Raw genomic sequence first — 14,452 nt, forward strand, 5'->3', positions numbered from 1 at the left:
CTTGCGTAATCTGTATTACAATGCACCCTGTATAGTTAAATGGGGTACTAAAGTCTTAGGTTGGGGAAAAAAGACGATTGGAATAAGTACTTTTTCTAAAAAACTTTTTTTTATTTCAAAAGATATTAATCAAAAGTCAAAAGCTCTTAAGGGTAAATAACTACAAATTGATTTTATTTATTTATTTTATTTTTGTAACAACTACAATCAACAAAATAAGTTAAAAATTCACAAAACCGTCTAAGGCATTCAGACTGGCAACGCGGTTGTCGCTTTTCACCATTTCACATAAATGAACATTAGGTATCTCGAAACGAATTCGGTTGAAAACATCAATTTTCTTGACGAGAAAAAATTTCGAGGGGTGTTTCTTTTTGTAAAAATTTAACATTTGTTGGGCCGTTCGAACCACCGCTTCTGTACTTCCCCGGATCAGGAAATACACGAATATAAGTTGGGGGTGGGTGTCGAAGAATTCCTGCAGAGAGGGTAGATTCATTTTATCAATCTCCTCACAAATTAGAACAATTCGCTCCAGTTTTTGTGTTTTAATGAGAGAGAAACGCTGGAGGAGTTTGTCCAACTGGATTCGGTGGTTCTGAAATCTGGTACATCATGTTATTATTTAATAATAATCGTAGTTATTTATTTATTTCATTTACCTGAAGTCTTTTAAAGATGTTGCATTCGGAATAGCCAAGGCTAGATTCATATTTAATTTTTCGTTTTGCGACAACGACGTGATCAAGAGGCGCTTCAAGTGTTTACATTTTTTTAAAACCTGAAATTGTTATTATTATTATTTTACGCTTATTTAAATAAGTAGTACATCTATTAGAAAACTTCCGTCTAGAGTGACGGGAATTTCGACTTTGAGGCACTCCAAATGTTCAAAAATCGTAATCAAAGGATACGCCTGGATGGCACTATGATGAGACGTTCTAGAATTTCAATAAAAAAAATTCAAGTAGTTTTTAACAACTCACTGATTACACGCGAAAACTTCCAAGTGTTGCAACCCTTGAAAATTTTTAAAAACACCCTCCATTGGATGATTTGCAGTCTTATTCATTATTCCGATTCTCTCCCGGGTGGCTCTGTACGAATCTTCAGTTTTCACCGCCTCTTGGGCATCTTTATCTAAAATAACCACCTGTGGTAATGACAGGAAACTGTAATCGCATTACTTTCGAATAGACACATCATGATGCAGAGTTTGTTAAGTTTGGAGCTGCACGAAGACTTCAAGATTTGCGACACTGCGTTTCTGCACCGATCGTTGCAAACAGGGCCGTTGTGGTAGAAATTGAGCTCTTCAAAAAACATCGTATCGACATTGCTTTCATTCAAAAATAACTTCTAAAAATTTAATTTAAAACAAAAAAAAAACAATCAGAGGCACTCACTCGGGCATCGTCAGGTCCATAGGGCTTTGAACAATGCAATTCGTCCAGAATACGCCAACTCTCCTCCGAACTGCGCTCAATTTCGAAAATACTTTCCGAGGGAAGTTGTTTCGCAGTGAATTTTTCTGTAACCGGAGTTGTTTCCAAAAAACTGACTCTAGTAATAATACTTGCCACAGCACATAACGTAAGGTTGACTCGCCCTCCTGTTATTATAATAAGTGGACAACCCGTAATGGTCGAAGTTAATGGACGGAGTTCGGGCTTTAACTTGGAAAAAAATCTTATTTTTATTGCCAGCATGGAGGCAATGGAGGATGATTTTGGGGTCGCAAGGCTTCTCAACATCAATCCACAAGTTTTTAAGTGCGGGGAAAACCATATGCAGCACCCAGGGGTTTATGAAAGCCGTCACTTCGATAACACTGAGATACAAGGTCTCAATAGTTGGTATTTTGTGACTGTTAATTCCCTCGTGTCGGTCCACCGAAACACTCATTTTTTTAATCTAGAATTAAGGGTTGTACAAATCGTTCCAAGCATTGAAACACACCTTCAACTTGCTAAAAACTTCCGTATCGTAGGACGTGAGGCTTAGATTAGTCTGCATCGCATATAAAGTTTCCAAATTGATAAGCCTGCGAACGAGTCGGCGCAATTTTGACGCCGAAACCCAATACAAACAATTCACATTTAGCGTAGTCACATTCTCAAACACGATTTTTTTCGATAATTCGACCAAGTCCGGTAAAGTGTAAGCTTTGCACAAATCGATGGTCCTGAAACCGTATAACTGACATGCATACACCTTTTTTCAGTACTTGGCCTAGGTGGGCCCACCTTTTGTATCGTATACACCTTGGTGCCATTTTTCAAAATCAAGCAAAAAAACGAAAAATAATACGAGTCTCGTCTCACCTGGTAACATCTCTGTCTGCCAAAAAATAGTCGCACTCGTACACCTCACAGAAATTTAATAATGTTACCGTATTTATTTTGCTTAAAATGTATGCGAGCACTTCGTAGGGTAATGCGTAAAAATATGAGTTTGTGAACGCTTCAGACATAATATTAATGATATGTAATACGTAATTAACAAATAAATAAAATAATACCGGATAAAAAGTGTGAAAGTTTGAGGTTAGGAGCATAGAATAAGAGAGAGGGAGAAGCGAATCTCTCTGTCTACCCCGCGTTTTTATCGAAAGCGTTACCTAGCAAGTAGCAAACGAACTAACTCGATAATAGCGGGAAATTCAAACGTTGACAATAGCGGGAAATTCAAATATGTTAGGAGACTTGTCAAAATATTTTTGTTATGTAGTCGTGTACACCGGACGTTTGGTCGAGACTTTGTAACCGAACATTTGAATCATTTACTTGCTTATCGCATTTTGAAACGCGTAGTTTGTAACACTGCGGGGTGTAAATATCAACTCACACGATTAAATCGTAAATTAATGTTGTTAGTGTAAATAGTGCAATATTTATTTTTTGGATTATCGTCCATGCGACTGAACGACTCAATCAGCTGATTATAAAATAAAAGGAATTTTCGTTTTTATTGGCCTTTATTTCACTTAAACAAGCTTAGGACAATTTAAATGCATGTTAAATGTAAATATATGCTTAGGGTTTACAGTGGTGCAAGTACCGGGGGTAGAGACACACCTCTCTAATGTGGTATCTGTTCAACAACCAACAGACAAACCGCTCCAATCCGAGGCCGTAGCCCCCATGGGGGCACGTCCCGTACTTTCTCTGGTCCGTGTACCAGAAGTACGGGGTCGGGTCTATGCCTTCCCGTTTATACCTGTAAAAAAAATTAAAAAATTAAATTAAAAATTAAATTATTAAGTACCCATCCATAAGTTCCTCCAAATTGTGTATCCTCATCGACCCTCCAACAATTTCGCCAACATTCGGCAACAAAACGTCCACACTTTCAGTCAAACGCGCATCCTCTGGGCATTTGGACATGTAAAACGATTTAATATTTGCCGGAAAACGGCACAACATAATGGGTTTGTTGATCTGGTCGGTCATTTTTCGTTCAGGCATTTCAGGAATATCCTAACCAATCGTTTAACACTAAATAAGTTTACAACACGAGCCGCGTAGCGGCGAGTGACGAGACAAACCTCCCCAAATTCGTAAAAACTGCCATCCTCCTTTGTGATATTATTCTTCTTGAGGTAGTCGATGGCATCGGAATAGTTCATTCGGAGGAATGGTCGTGTCGGTACTTGAAAGTCTGGGTTCAGTTCATGGACAATATCTCCATAAGGAGACTTCAAAACGCGGTCAACAACATCACAAATAAGGTCCTCGAGACGGTCCAACAAATCATTGAAGGAAATGAAAGGGCATTCGGCCTCCACATGTGTGTATTCGGCCAAATGCCGCCTAGTGCGGCTCTGCTCAGCCCTAAAACTCTCCGCAATGCAAAAAACGTCCCCCATGGAGGGCAAACACGTCTCCAAGTACAGCTGCGAGCTCTGGGTCAAGTAGGCCTCCTCACTAATTATAATTGCGATTAATTTTAATTTTGGGTTTAGTCTAATTAATTACCCAAAATAGTCCATTTTGAATAAAGTCGAGCCCCCTTCACATTGAGTTTGGACGATAGATGGCGGTGTTACTTCACAGTAACCGCGATCCAAATAGTGGTCCCTTTAATTAAATTAAGTTGGCAACGTTGCTAACTTGTGAAACTTAGCCCACTTTTAAGTTATTTAGGTTATTTGTGTCTTTAACCGTATTCCCGGCGTTTTGATAAATACCACCTTATATTTTTGCAAACTCTGCGAATACGGTTAAAGATACAAAAAAAATGTAAGGAACAAAGTTGTAGAGAATTAAATTTTCTACAAAAAGGTCCGACACCATATTTATATCTTCAACGGTTTAAATATAAATTAACTTTCCAATACTTGACCACCGGCAAAAAGAAGCTGGGCGGCTTTGGGGCCTAAATGGTTGAAGATAAAGATATGGTCTCGCGGATTTTTTTGTAGGAAATTTAATTCTCTACAACTTTCTTTCTAACGTTTTTCTTGTATCTGTAACCGTATTCCCAGCGTTTTGGAAAATATGCGATAGAGTACAAATTGAAAAAAGTTTGAAATTTTTTAAAACATAGTATACGATAAAATTTTTACATCATGTTTATCTCCTACTATTGAGAATTTAATACTCTATTTGCCTGTATTTTTTTCGTTTTCTACGTGTTAACCGTTATAAAAATACAACCATTTTTCAAAAACATAGACGTTAATTGAACCACTGCGCTCTCTGGCGACATTAACGGAACTATCAAAGACGGGAACGTTTTATTTGTACGTTATATCCGTAGTCTGTATTAATTAAAAAAACACGAAATGTTGTATGACTGGTTATCTCACCTGAACGCCTGTAGAAGGACTGATCGCATTCGCAAAATTTTTGAGGTGTTTTCGCCCCTTATCATAATGTGGCGATTTTCGGCCTGAACGTCTGGCAAAGCCTGCTCGTTTAGTATCGAGTCGGCGCCGCCAGGTGGCGCTAACCCCACCAATTCCCAGTAGTCCACAGCCAACTCATGCCCACCTGGCGCTGTTTTACCCTCTGGTACTTTTTTCAAACTACCATAAAGCAAAACCGACGACTCGGTCGATAAAACAAGTGCGTTATAAGTTTGACAAAGCTTATCAGTGAGTACACTTTGCAAAAATCCCGTCCCATCCCTCAACGTGATAAACATCAGGTTTTTCCCCTGTCGGCGCAGCCTGTGCACCCATCCGTAAATCTTCACTCTTTGATCTCTGAACTCTTTGCCTTTGGCGATTTTGATCAATTTGGCCGCCGGCAAGGATTTGTCTTCAGTTAGTGTGATTTTTGTCGCTTCTTCGAGATTTTTTTCGCGTTTTGCGGCGTCTTCTTCCTCGCGTTTGGCGACACTTGATTGTTTGTAAGTCTCTCGGAGCCATATTTTTTGGATTTTTTTCAATTGTGATTTGGAGGCGGGTTCATATTTGGTGCCTTCTTTGCCGTCAACGTAGATTACGGGAAATGGTTCGGCCCCAGCGTGACGCATAGCTCGAAGGATCGTTTGAAAGGGCTTGTCTTCGGTGCCGAGACCGGAATCGTCGTTTCCGGTTTTCTCAGATGTGTAAATTGCTAGTTTATTAAAAAAATAACAATAAATGTTTGACTTTATTTTAAAAAATAGTTTGAGTTAATTAACCAAACAGCTGAGTGTTTGTTATTATTCACAGAAAATCGACAATCCAGTTTTGCCCACCTTCCCCTACTAAATGTACAGTCAGGCGCTGTAAACATTACACAAATGTGGGGAAAACCAGCCACAAACTATTTTCTGTCCAGAAACGGAAATATTTATTGAATTCTGTGATAAATACTACAGTATCCCTAAATTTATTTAATCGGAAAAAAATTTTTTTTCGTTTACGGAATTGGTTTTTTGTAACACTGAATTCGTAGAAAATAATTTTACATAAGTTATGAGTTTTTTATGACAAACTAAAAATGCCTCTGCGATTAGAAACGTTGCCTGGAGCAGCTCCTGTTTTCCAAAAACTTTAGTTTCAATATATTTTTTGTTTTTTACTCTATGTCTTATAGTTTCCAAGGAAAACGCAAAAACAAAATGATGACATAACATACTCAGTTTTTTTTACTTTAAAACGCTTAGATACCATGTGTTCCAGACATTTTTACAATATACATTATTCTTATTTTATCAATTACGGCAAAACCATTCGAAAAAATGGAACTATTTTGATGTGAACCTATGTAGAAAGATCCAGAGAATCGATTAGCGTCGAGAAAATCCCAAATTTGATGAGAATTTTCAAATTGTCAAATGTACCTATTTTTCATTATGTTTAGCAAATTCCTAGAAAGTATTAGTCGTAAGACACTGATCTTTATTTCAAATTCAATGGGGTTACGGCTAATAATTCGATGAAAACAATCTACATTAGAAGTTTACCAATATGGCAACATTGCAAAATGGTCCATCTTTTGACACCTTCCCCTACTAACTGGAATGTCATACCGGGAATACCGGCCCAAAATTTATTATTTTATCTCTATTTACAACACAGTTGTGTTAAGTAAGCAAAAATATGATAAACATTGCAAAAGTGCATAAAAACACGGGCAATATGGAAAAAAATTATAAAATAAACTTTGAAAAAAGTACAAACCATTTCAACAATACCGAAAACAAAATGAGGCACCACGTTGTGGACTCAAAATTTTGAAAAATGACTCAAAAACCCGGTGTTCCACCACGCTGCTCCAAAGGGCAAAAATACTCACGATTTCCGCTGTCACCAGACATTTTGAGTTCACTAAAATCTCAAGATATTGACTAAACACCTGTTTCAGTTAATTCACAATTAAATTCTGATGCAATTTTGTTCTTTAATTCACATCTATTGTGCACGTCACTTTTGACACAGGAAATTGACCTAACCTCAAATGCAGCGCCCTCTCTCATTGGTCGATTTTGACAGCCGGCTGTGCGAGGTCAGGGTCGGTGTAAGGAGGAGACCAAAATAAAACCCAAAAATCTGATAACTGGAAAAAACGTAAACGAAAATGGAGCTCGTGATTTAAGTGCGAAAAGTGTGACTTTTGCGGGTTTGTTGTGGCGAAATGGGTAAGTTTTTACCCGGTTTTGGGTGAAAAAGTCGAAGCCTGGCCTGGCTATTATTTTAGCAAGACATTTGAGGTGATTAATTGGGGAAGGTTGAGTAAAATGGAACATTTGAGGGATTCTGGAAAAGTTGATCCTGATTATGAGAGTTATAATTCAGCTTTGGAACTAAATGAGGAAGAAGGTAATTTTTTTTAATTTTTTTTGGTTAGGTAAACAATTGTTGTTTGTAGACAAGAAGGAGAATTTAATTAAGATAAGAAATATAATCGAGGAGGAATACAATAAAGAAATTTTCGAGAGACAGGAACAGATTGAACAAATCGAATTACAAATATGCAAAGTCCGCAAAATTTTACATTTGTTGCGCTACGCCTTAATCATGTCCTACTACAAGAAAAAAGAGTTAGAGTACAACGGAACCGAGGACGAAGCCTCCACTTCCGATCCCCTCCTTGCCCCTGACAAGCAGAACCGGATCCACCCAGCCCTCAAAAAACTCCTCGGTAAAAACGTCAGCAGCCTTGACCACTTGAACCTCAAAGACAAGCGAAAAACTACTGCCAGAAGCCCCCGCATCCCCGACCCTCCAACACCCCCAGAAAGCAAAAAAATTAAGCTCGACCCCGATATCATCCCCCAAACGCCCCCCAAAGTCCAACCCCCGGAGGCCGTCACGCGGAACCGGAAAAAAACTAAACATCGTGTAGTCATTGGAAACATTTCAAAATGGATGCCGTCATCTGAAGACGATCTTCTGACCCACAAGTGGATGGTGTACGTAAGGGGCCCTAAGGACACCCCCGACGTGTCGCATTTCGTCGATAAAGTCGTTTTCTACCTCCACCCGTCGTACAAACCCCACGATGTGGTGGAAGTCAGGTAAGCAATGCCTGCTCGATTGCACGGCCGGTCGCGGTTTTTAATAAATCGAGTAGGCACAACCTACTAGCTCGGCATTTTAAACCACTTTTACAAGTTAATGTTAAAGAGAACAGTATTTCTACTTAACAAAAATATATTTAAAACTTATTTCATTCAAGCTGAAAAAGCAGCAAATTTTTTACCTAATCATGGAATCATGGAAAGAGGCATTTAACACACAATTTTTGGTTTAACTTGGTAAATTTTGAACTTTTTTTAAGGAAATTTTGTGAAATATGTAATTGTTTTTTTTACCGACCAACACGATGAATGTTAATTTAGTAATTTTTCGGACGGATTTGTTACTTTTTTACACAGTAAAAAAAAGGTTAATATTCAGAGAAATACTTTAGTTTTCTTTACTTTTTAAAAAGGAATTTAAAAAAGTTGTTAGGCTTCTGTAATTTCAGTGATAGCAGTTTTTTAAGTTCTAAAAATCAACACCATGTATGCGTGAGTTTTTGCAAAAGTTTTCACCACTTTAAAAGCTATAAATATCTAAATAATCACCAGATCTAGTGAAATTTTATTAGACCTGCCAACACGGTTAATATATTTTTTTTGTCAAACTCAACAAATTATTTGTTAAACACTAAATCTGAATAAAAATCTAATATACTCCAATAAAAAGAAAAGAATTTTAATTTTGCTTTAGTTTATTTTCGATCAAATTTTGTGGTTCTTTGTTTTAATTTTGCCAAAAGTTTTCTTAAAAATTAGGTAAATTGAGTAAAACAGGCCAAAATATCACTTTTAATTTAACTCGGTAATTTTTCAGACAGTTTTGACGATTTTTTTTTAGTAGTTAAATCAATTTAGACTTGATTCCGACTTGCGAAACCATAAATGTTAGTTTGAAGATTAAATCCGGCTCGAAGGACTAAATTTTGTTGGTCAACAAAAAGTGACTTTCAACAAAAACCAAACGTGTTAAAATACAATTTAGTAATTTTTTTGGTCGGTTTCGTGCTATTTTGTAAAAATAATCAAGCAACTATCTTTTACTAATGTGTTAATTTTGTACTTTTTGAAGAAATTTTGTTAAATACTAATTGAATTTCTGGCACAGTACTTTGCTAAATGTTTTAAGATGCAAAAATAACATTATTTTTGATCTTATTTAGTGATTTTTGGTCTCACGAAGAAACATTTTTTTTAGTTCAACGCCGCATAAGATTTTTAAAAAGTAATTTTTAAGGTTATTAAAATGTGAATTTAAATGTGAAACTAAACTTGCATCTTTTTTCTGAATTGGAAAGTTTTTAGTTACAGCTGTGGTTACGTTTGATTTTCAAGTTTTCAAGTTTATTAAAAAAATAATAGGTGGCACTGGCAACGTCTTAGTCACGTGATTATTTCAGCGAATCGCCGTTCCATCTAGCACGCCGTGGGTGGGGCGAGTTTCCAGTCCGAGTACAAATCTTTTTTAAAGTGATTTTAAATAAACCAATCGATGTTGTGCACAATATTAAGTTGGATAAGACGTTCAGTGGGCGACAGACGTTGGGAAATGAGACGATCGTTGATGTTTTTCTGTACGACAGTGAAGTTAAAGCGGAAGTTGAACATGATTATTGTTCCGATGTTGAGACAAAAATTGAAGAAGTTAATTTTGACCACTGTTACTGTATGCCTGCCTCGAGCGAGGGCTTGCCCAAGCTGAAGAAAGAAAAGATTGAACAAGACGAAGACAATAAATTAATCTACGGGTTGGAGTCGTATTGCGGGGAAAATCACGAGAAAATAACACCAAATCAACTAGTTTTAAATCGGAAGGATATCAGGTTTAATAATACGAAAATTCTGGTTTTCGGGCAAAAACTAGAAGGCTGCGTTTTGACCAAACTGATCCAAAATCATTCGAGAAATGCTAAAAGTGAGGCGAACAATTTTAAACTAGTTTTGCCCTCACACAGGTTCAAAAATATGGGGGAGGCGCTTCCTTTCCTGTTCAAAAGGTTGCCCCTTTTTAGCGATTTAGCGAATAATGCGAATTACAAACGCATTTACCCGTTTACTGCCTCGAGTTTGAAAGAGTTTGTAAGCTGGAATGTTGGGAAAAGGCGGAGTTCTGAGGTTTGTCTCACTTTTACCTTCCATTTCACCCCAGTTTCATTTCTAGTGGAGTCGCGCAAGACTTATTAAAAAAATTCTAACTTCGGAACAAATTTTCGGTTCCGAAAATTGGAACACTAAGACGATTTTGATGTATGGAAGGTCACACGACTACACACCATTTATTTCTTTCGGCCTTTTCAATCGAGAGTCAGAGGAAAAACAATTGCTTCAGTCGTGTTACTCTTCAAGCCCGACCATTGGTTGCCGCAACCACGCAATTGAACAGCAAGAAATCACAGTCAACATTGAGTCAGATTCGGGTATTTGCCAATGTACCAAACTTTTTTTGTTTTTTGCTCAATTGGGGTTTTCAGAGTCTCCGAAAAAAAATCATTCTGTGATTGACATCACCGACCCTCATTTGAAACTCGAGTGTTCGTTCATCCGCCAAACGGCCCTCGACTGTGGCATTATCCTCAAGCCGGAGGAAATCGTAGAAGGCGTGAAGTTTAACGGTGCTGAAATGATGATTCTCGAAGCTGTTAAATGTCTCGCCGAGAATTTGATCCGACGAGGGAAGAATCATAGAGTTTGCACGAAAATTTCGAGGTTTGTTTCACACTCTAAGGTCTTTTTTTACTGACCAGGCTTGTAGTAATTCTAGTACAAGTGTAATAAACCGGGAGGACGTCGAGATGGCAATCAATGAGCGGCCGGAGATGTTCTCCTTGAAATATTTCAGGAACGAGCGGAAAAATTTTGAGTATTTCTCGTAAAATGTCCGTAAATTGTGATTAAATACACTATTTTTCCAACCGACTCGTGTTTCACTTATGCAGCCCGTGGCACAGGAGTCGCCTTAGCTTTGAATTAGGCTGTACATGGCGGAATTTTTATTGTTTGTTTTGCAAGTTTGTGTGCCCAAATTTTAAATAAAATGACTAGGGGCGTTGGTAGGATATTTTATGACAAGAAATAGCTATTTATAAAAAAGTTAAGATAGAAAATTGGAATCTGGCGTGTAGGCAACCAACAACGCACCATTCTTAAAACGGCAAATATCAAATACCTAGTCGAAAAATGTTCGAAGGGGCTACTTATCAGGGATCTTACAAAAGCCTCTGAAGGTTCGTATTTAATTAATTTGATTAAATTATGCACTTGAATTGTCAAAAACCATCTGTCAAAGGTGTCAGATAATAGAGGTTATCTATAACCTTTATCCCAATTTTCTCCAAAATGTTGCTGTCCCGGGGCGCCCCCCTTCTCAAAGCCACCAAATTGTTGCAGCAAAATGCCCCCAAAGCCCTCCAATCGGTGCGCAATTCGTCTCATGTGTAAGTGCCCAAATTTGTGGTTATGTAATTCCTGACAACAACATTTAGGTGGAATTACCGCTGCCGGGGGCCTGAGCCCCCCAAAACCATGGTGTACTTAGCTGAAGCGGTACAAGGGGTTGCCTGGTGGTGGGTTTTGTGGCATTTGTGGACGGAACCTGGCCATGTTTTCGTAAGTTTTAAATATGTTAAGGGGGGCGAAAGTTTAGGGCTGTTTTAGGGCGAGTTTGAGTACCCTGACCCTAGGAAATGGACGGATGAGGAATTGGGAATTCCACCAGCGGAATAATGTGTGTAAATAAATAAATGTCTTGTAGTTGCTTGTTTATTAATTAATAAGAGAAATAAAACAAAATTTTATTGAGATTCTGCTTTTTACGAAAATGAAAAGTTTTAGACCTTAGTTGGCAGTTTGATGGAAATTGTTTTGGTTTCCACGTACGCGTCTAGTGACTCGGCCCCCCTGAAAAATAATTTTGAATTATTGTCAAACTAGTTTAGTTTTTTACATTTCACGCCCGATTCCGGACATTTTGTAGCCCCCGAACGGCGTTTGTGGCGTGATGTAGTCGTAACAGTTCACCCTAAAATAAATAATTAAAAAAAAAACGAAGTAATTAAAAAAATACAAAAATTACCAAACAGAACCGGCTTGGACCGCTTGGGCGAATGTCAGGGCCGTATCAATATTTTTGGTGATAACCCCAGCCGCCAAACCGTAATACGTGTCATTGGCCCTTTCAATAACCTCCTCCAGGGTCTCAAATTTCAAAATGCTTTGCACAGGGCCAAAAATCTACAATTTTTTTACCATTTTGGTTAGTGAAATAAAGTGGTGGCAACACTGCACTATTAAATTTGATAGTTAGTGTCGCCAACTTAATTTCACAATTGCGCTCACCTCTTCTTTGGCAATGCTCATAGCATCAGTAACATTCGAAAAGACAGTCGGTTCGACGAAATACCCCTCAGTCCCGATCCGGGAACCCCCGATTTCCAATTTCGCCCCTTCCTTCTTCCCCGAATCAATCAAACGCAAGATTTTATCAAGCGATGGCTTATCAATCTTTAATGCGATAATTAGACAAAATTTTTACGTAATAGTGACTCACTTGAGGCCCTTGTTGCACATTGGGGTCAAATGGATCGCCAACTTTACGCAGCTTGGCCTTTTGGACCGCTTTTTGTACAAAAGCATCGTAAATTCCAGATTGAACAAAAGTACGGGAACCGGCACAACAATTCTGGCCGTGGTTGCCAAAAATCGCATTATGGGCGATTTCCACCGCCTCATCCACTTTAAAAGAAGAATTTCAAACAAAAAGCGACATAATTGCACCGTTTGGCGCCCTAGATTTGAAAATCTAGTAAATTTGTTGTAATTTTTGGTGTTTGGGGTTGGCACAAAAAAAAATTTTTATAAGAAATAAAATCGTGTAAAAACATTTAAATGAAGCACTGATACAAATTTTGTACCCCACTGTCTTCCGTCAAGGGGTGAAAAAGTGGATTTTTTTAATTACAAATAGTTACCACCCATAATTTAAGGTTGGTTGTACTGACAGTTAAAAACCGTAACAAATACCAACCTAACCTCTAGGGCGCCAACAACCAATTTTCAACTCACAATCAGCGTCATTGAAGACCACAAGGGGGCTCTTGCCCCCCAGCTCGAGACTCACACGTTTCAAGTTCGACTGCGCGCTATACTCCATGATTTTTTTGCCGACCTGTAACAGAAAGCTACAGTTGTGGCGATTGAGTGCGACATACAATTGTGGATCCGGTGAAAGCCACTTTATTGACGTCTTTGTGGAGGGCTAGGGCCGCCCCCGCCGTGGGCCCGTACCCGGGGACCACGTTCACCACCCCCGGGGGAAACCCCGCCTCTTTGACCAGGGCCGCCAACGCGAGGGCCGTGATGGGGGTCTGCTCGGCCGGCTTCAGCACCATGGTGCAGCCAGCGGCCAGGGCGGGGCCCCATTTCCAGATCTGCATCATGATGGGGTAGTTCCAGGGGATGATCTGGCCCACGACGCCGACCGGCTCCTTGCGGGTGAGGGAGAGACAATCGCCGTCTGCGGGGATTGTGTTACCGTGGATTTTGTCGCAATAGCCCCCATAGTAGCGCAAGACGTCGATGCTGCACTGGATATCGAGCGTTGAGTCTGATAAGGGTTTGCCGTTATCAAGGGTTTCCAGCTTTGCGAGCGTGTTAATATCGCGTTCGATCAAGTCGGCGAGCTGCAAGCAATTGTTCAAAGTTTGAATTTGGCGCCTTTTTAGCAACCTTGATTATGAGTTTGCCTCGGGTTGAGGCATCCATTTTGCGCCATGGGGCGCCTCTGGAAAAGGCTGCTTTAGCCGCTTGGACCGCCTTGTCAATGTCTTCCTGGAATTAGTACGAAAAACGTCCGATTTAGCGAAAAATTTCGACTTAATATACCTTGTCCCCCTCGGAAATGTCGATGATTTTGGCCCCATTTGTGGGGTTCAGAGTTGGGAAGGTTTTTTTACTCACAGAGTCCACAAATTCGTTGTTTATAAACAACTGAAACGGACGAAATAAGTCCAGTTAATTGTAATTGATTTTTACCTTTGTGTATTTAATTAAAGACGCTGCGGAAGCCATGTTTCAACGTGGCAATTTTTTATGTAATTGTTGTTTTCTTAAGGAATTAGATAGATATCTAATCACTGCTTTGACCTCTGATCTCCAAAATTAACCGTAATTTACAATTTCCCCGGTAGATGTCTCAATTTTTGTCGATTTTTTGAGCCCAACATGTGTTCGCTATCCGCTATGATCGAATACTTAGTCTTATTAGGCAATTGTTTTAATAACCCATTGTAATCAAAAATTAAACTTTTTCACTTTTTATCCACTTTCAAACCAACAAAAAACACTTTAAAATCACGAAAAACCACAGTATTTACCACCACACTTTTAGACTGACTGACTCTAATGTAAGAAATTAACAGTATACACGTAGAATTGGTAAATAATGAGTAATTACGAAAACTTCGTTACTGTTTTCGGCAAGTACGATATACCGCCTCCA

General features: G+C 38.8%; 5 protein-coding genes across 6 annotated transcripts; 2 read left to right on the forward strand and 3 right to left on the reverse strand.

The window, feature by feature from the left end:
- Positions 1-167: 167 nt before the first annotated feature.
- On the reverse strand, positions 168-2,587 carry LOC103313294 (uncharacterized). Of its 2 annotated transcripts, none has more exons than XM_064358089.1 (9): positions 2,325-2,587; positions 1,960-2,185; positions 1,581-1,914; positions 1,407-1,531; positions 1,188-1,359; positions 987-1,140; positions 830-926; positions 663-781; positions 168-605 (listed from the first exon to the last, which is right to left on the reverse strand). In XM_064358089.1, exons 1-9 carry the CDS (start codon positions 2,555-2,557, stop codon positions 221-223), a joined length of 1,845 nt encoding a protein of 614 aa, XP_064214159.1. In that variant the 5' UTR covers positions 2,558-2,587; the 3' UTR covers positions 168-220. The 2 variants fall into 2 exon arrangements, with proteins under 2 accessions (XP_064214159.1, XP_008194457.1); XM_008196235.3 differs by having other exon boundaries at positions 830-941; positions 2,325-2,586.
- Positions 2,588-2,958: 371 nt separating this feature from the next.
- Positions 2,959-6,895, reverse strand: AsnRS (Asparaginyl-tRNA synthetase). Its single transcript, XM_965548.4, has 6 exons — positions 6,732-6,895; positions 4,811-5,564; positions 3,978-4,079; positions 3,548-3,926; positions 3,268-3,479; positions 2,959-3,219 (listed from the first exon to the last, which is right to left on the reverse strand). The coding sequence occupies exons 1-6, from the start codon at positions 6,751-6,753 to the stop codon at positions 3,036-3,038; spliced, it is 1,653 nt and encodes a 550-aa protein (XP_970641.1). The 5' UTR covers positions 6,754-6,895; the 3' UTR covers positions 2,959-3,035.
- A 26-nt stretch (positions 6,896-6,921) lies between these two features.
- On the forward strand, positions 6,922-10,870 carry D12. Its single transcript, XM_965615.5, has 7 exons — positions 6,922-7,074; positions 7,134-7,255; positions 7,305-7,953; positions 9,357-10,071; positions 10,118-10,373; positions 10,428-10,662; positions 10,709-10,870. The coding sequence occupies exons 2-7, from the start codon at positions 7,174-7,176 to the stop codon at positions 10,827-10,829; spliced, it is 2,058 nt and encodes a 685-aa protein (XP_970708.2). The 5' UTR covers positions 6,922-7,074; positions 7,134-7,173; the 3' UTR covers positions 10,830-10,870.
- A 208-nt stretch (positions 10,871-11,078) lies between these two features.
- Positions 11,079-11,756, forward strand: LOC659363 (NADH dehydrogenase [ubiquinone] 1 beta subcomplex subunit 2, mitochondrial). Its single transcript, XM_965676.4, has 4 exons — positions 11,079-11,180; positions 11,243-11,390; positions 11,439-11,562; positions 11,611-11,756. Exons 2-4 carry the CDS (start codon positions 11,293-11,295, stop codon positions 11,677-11,679), a joined length of 291 nt encoding a protein of 96 aa, XP_970769.1. The 5' UTR covers positions 11,079-11,180; positions 11,243-11,292; the 3' UTR covers positions 11,680-11,756.
- On the reverse strand, positions 11,702-14,336 carry LOC659438 (uncharacterized protein). The gene is made up of 10 exons (XM_965742.4): positions 13,987-14,336; positions 13,837-13,941; positions 13,681-13,782; positions 13,164-13,634; positions 13,018-13,120; positions 12,503-12,687; positions 12,292-12,456; positions 12,029-12,186; positions 11,900-11,974; positions 11,702-11,853 (listed from the first exon to the last, which is right to left on the reverse strand). The coding sequence occupies exons 1-10, from the start codon at positions 14,020-14,022 to the stop codon at positions 11,784-11,786; spliced, it is 1,470 nt and encodes a 489-aa protein (XP_970835.1). The 5' UTR covers positions 14,023-14,336; the 3' UTR covers positions 11,702-11,783.
- Between the last annotated feature and the right edge of the window lie 116 nt (positions 14,337-14,452).

The sequence above is a fragment of the Tribolium castaneum genome, chromosome 7 (genome assembly GCF_031307605.1).
Source record: "Tribolium castaneum strain GA2 chromosome 7, icTriCast1.1, whole genome shotgun sequence".
Classification (NCBI taxonomy): domain Eukaryota; kingdom Metazoa; phylum Arthropoda; class Insecta; order Coleoptera; family Tenebrionidae; genus Tribolium; species Tribolium castaneum.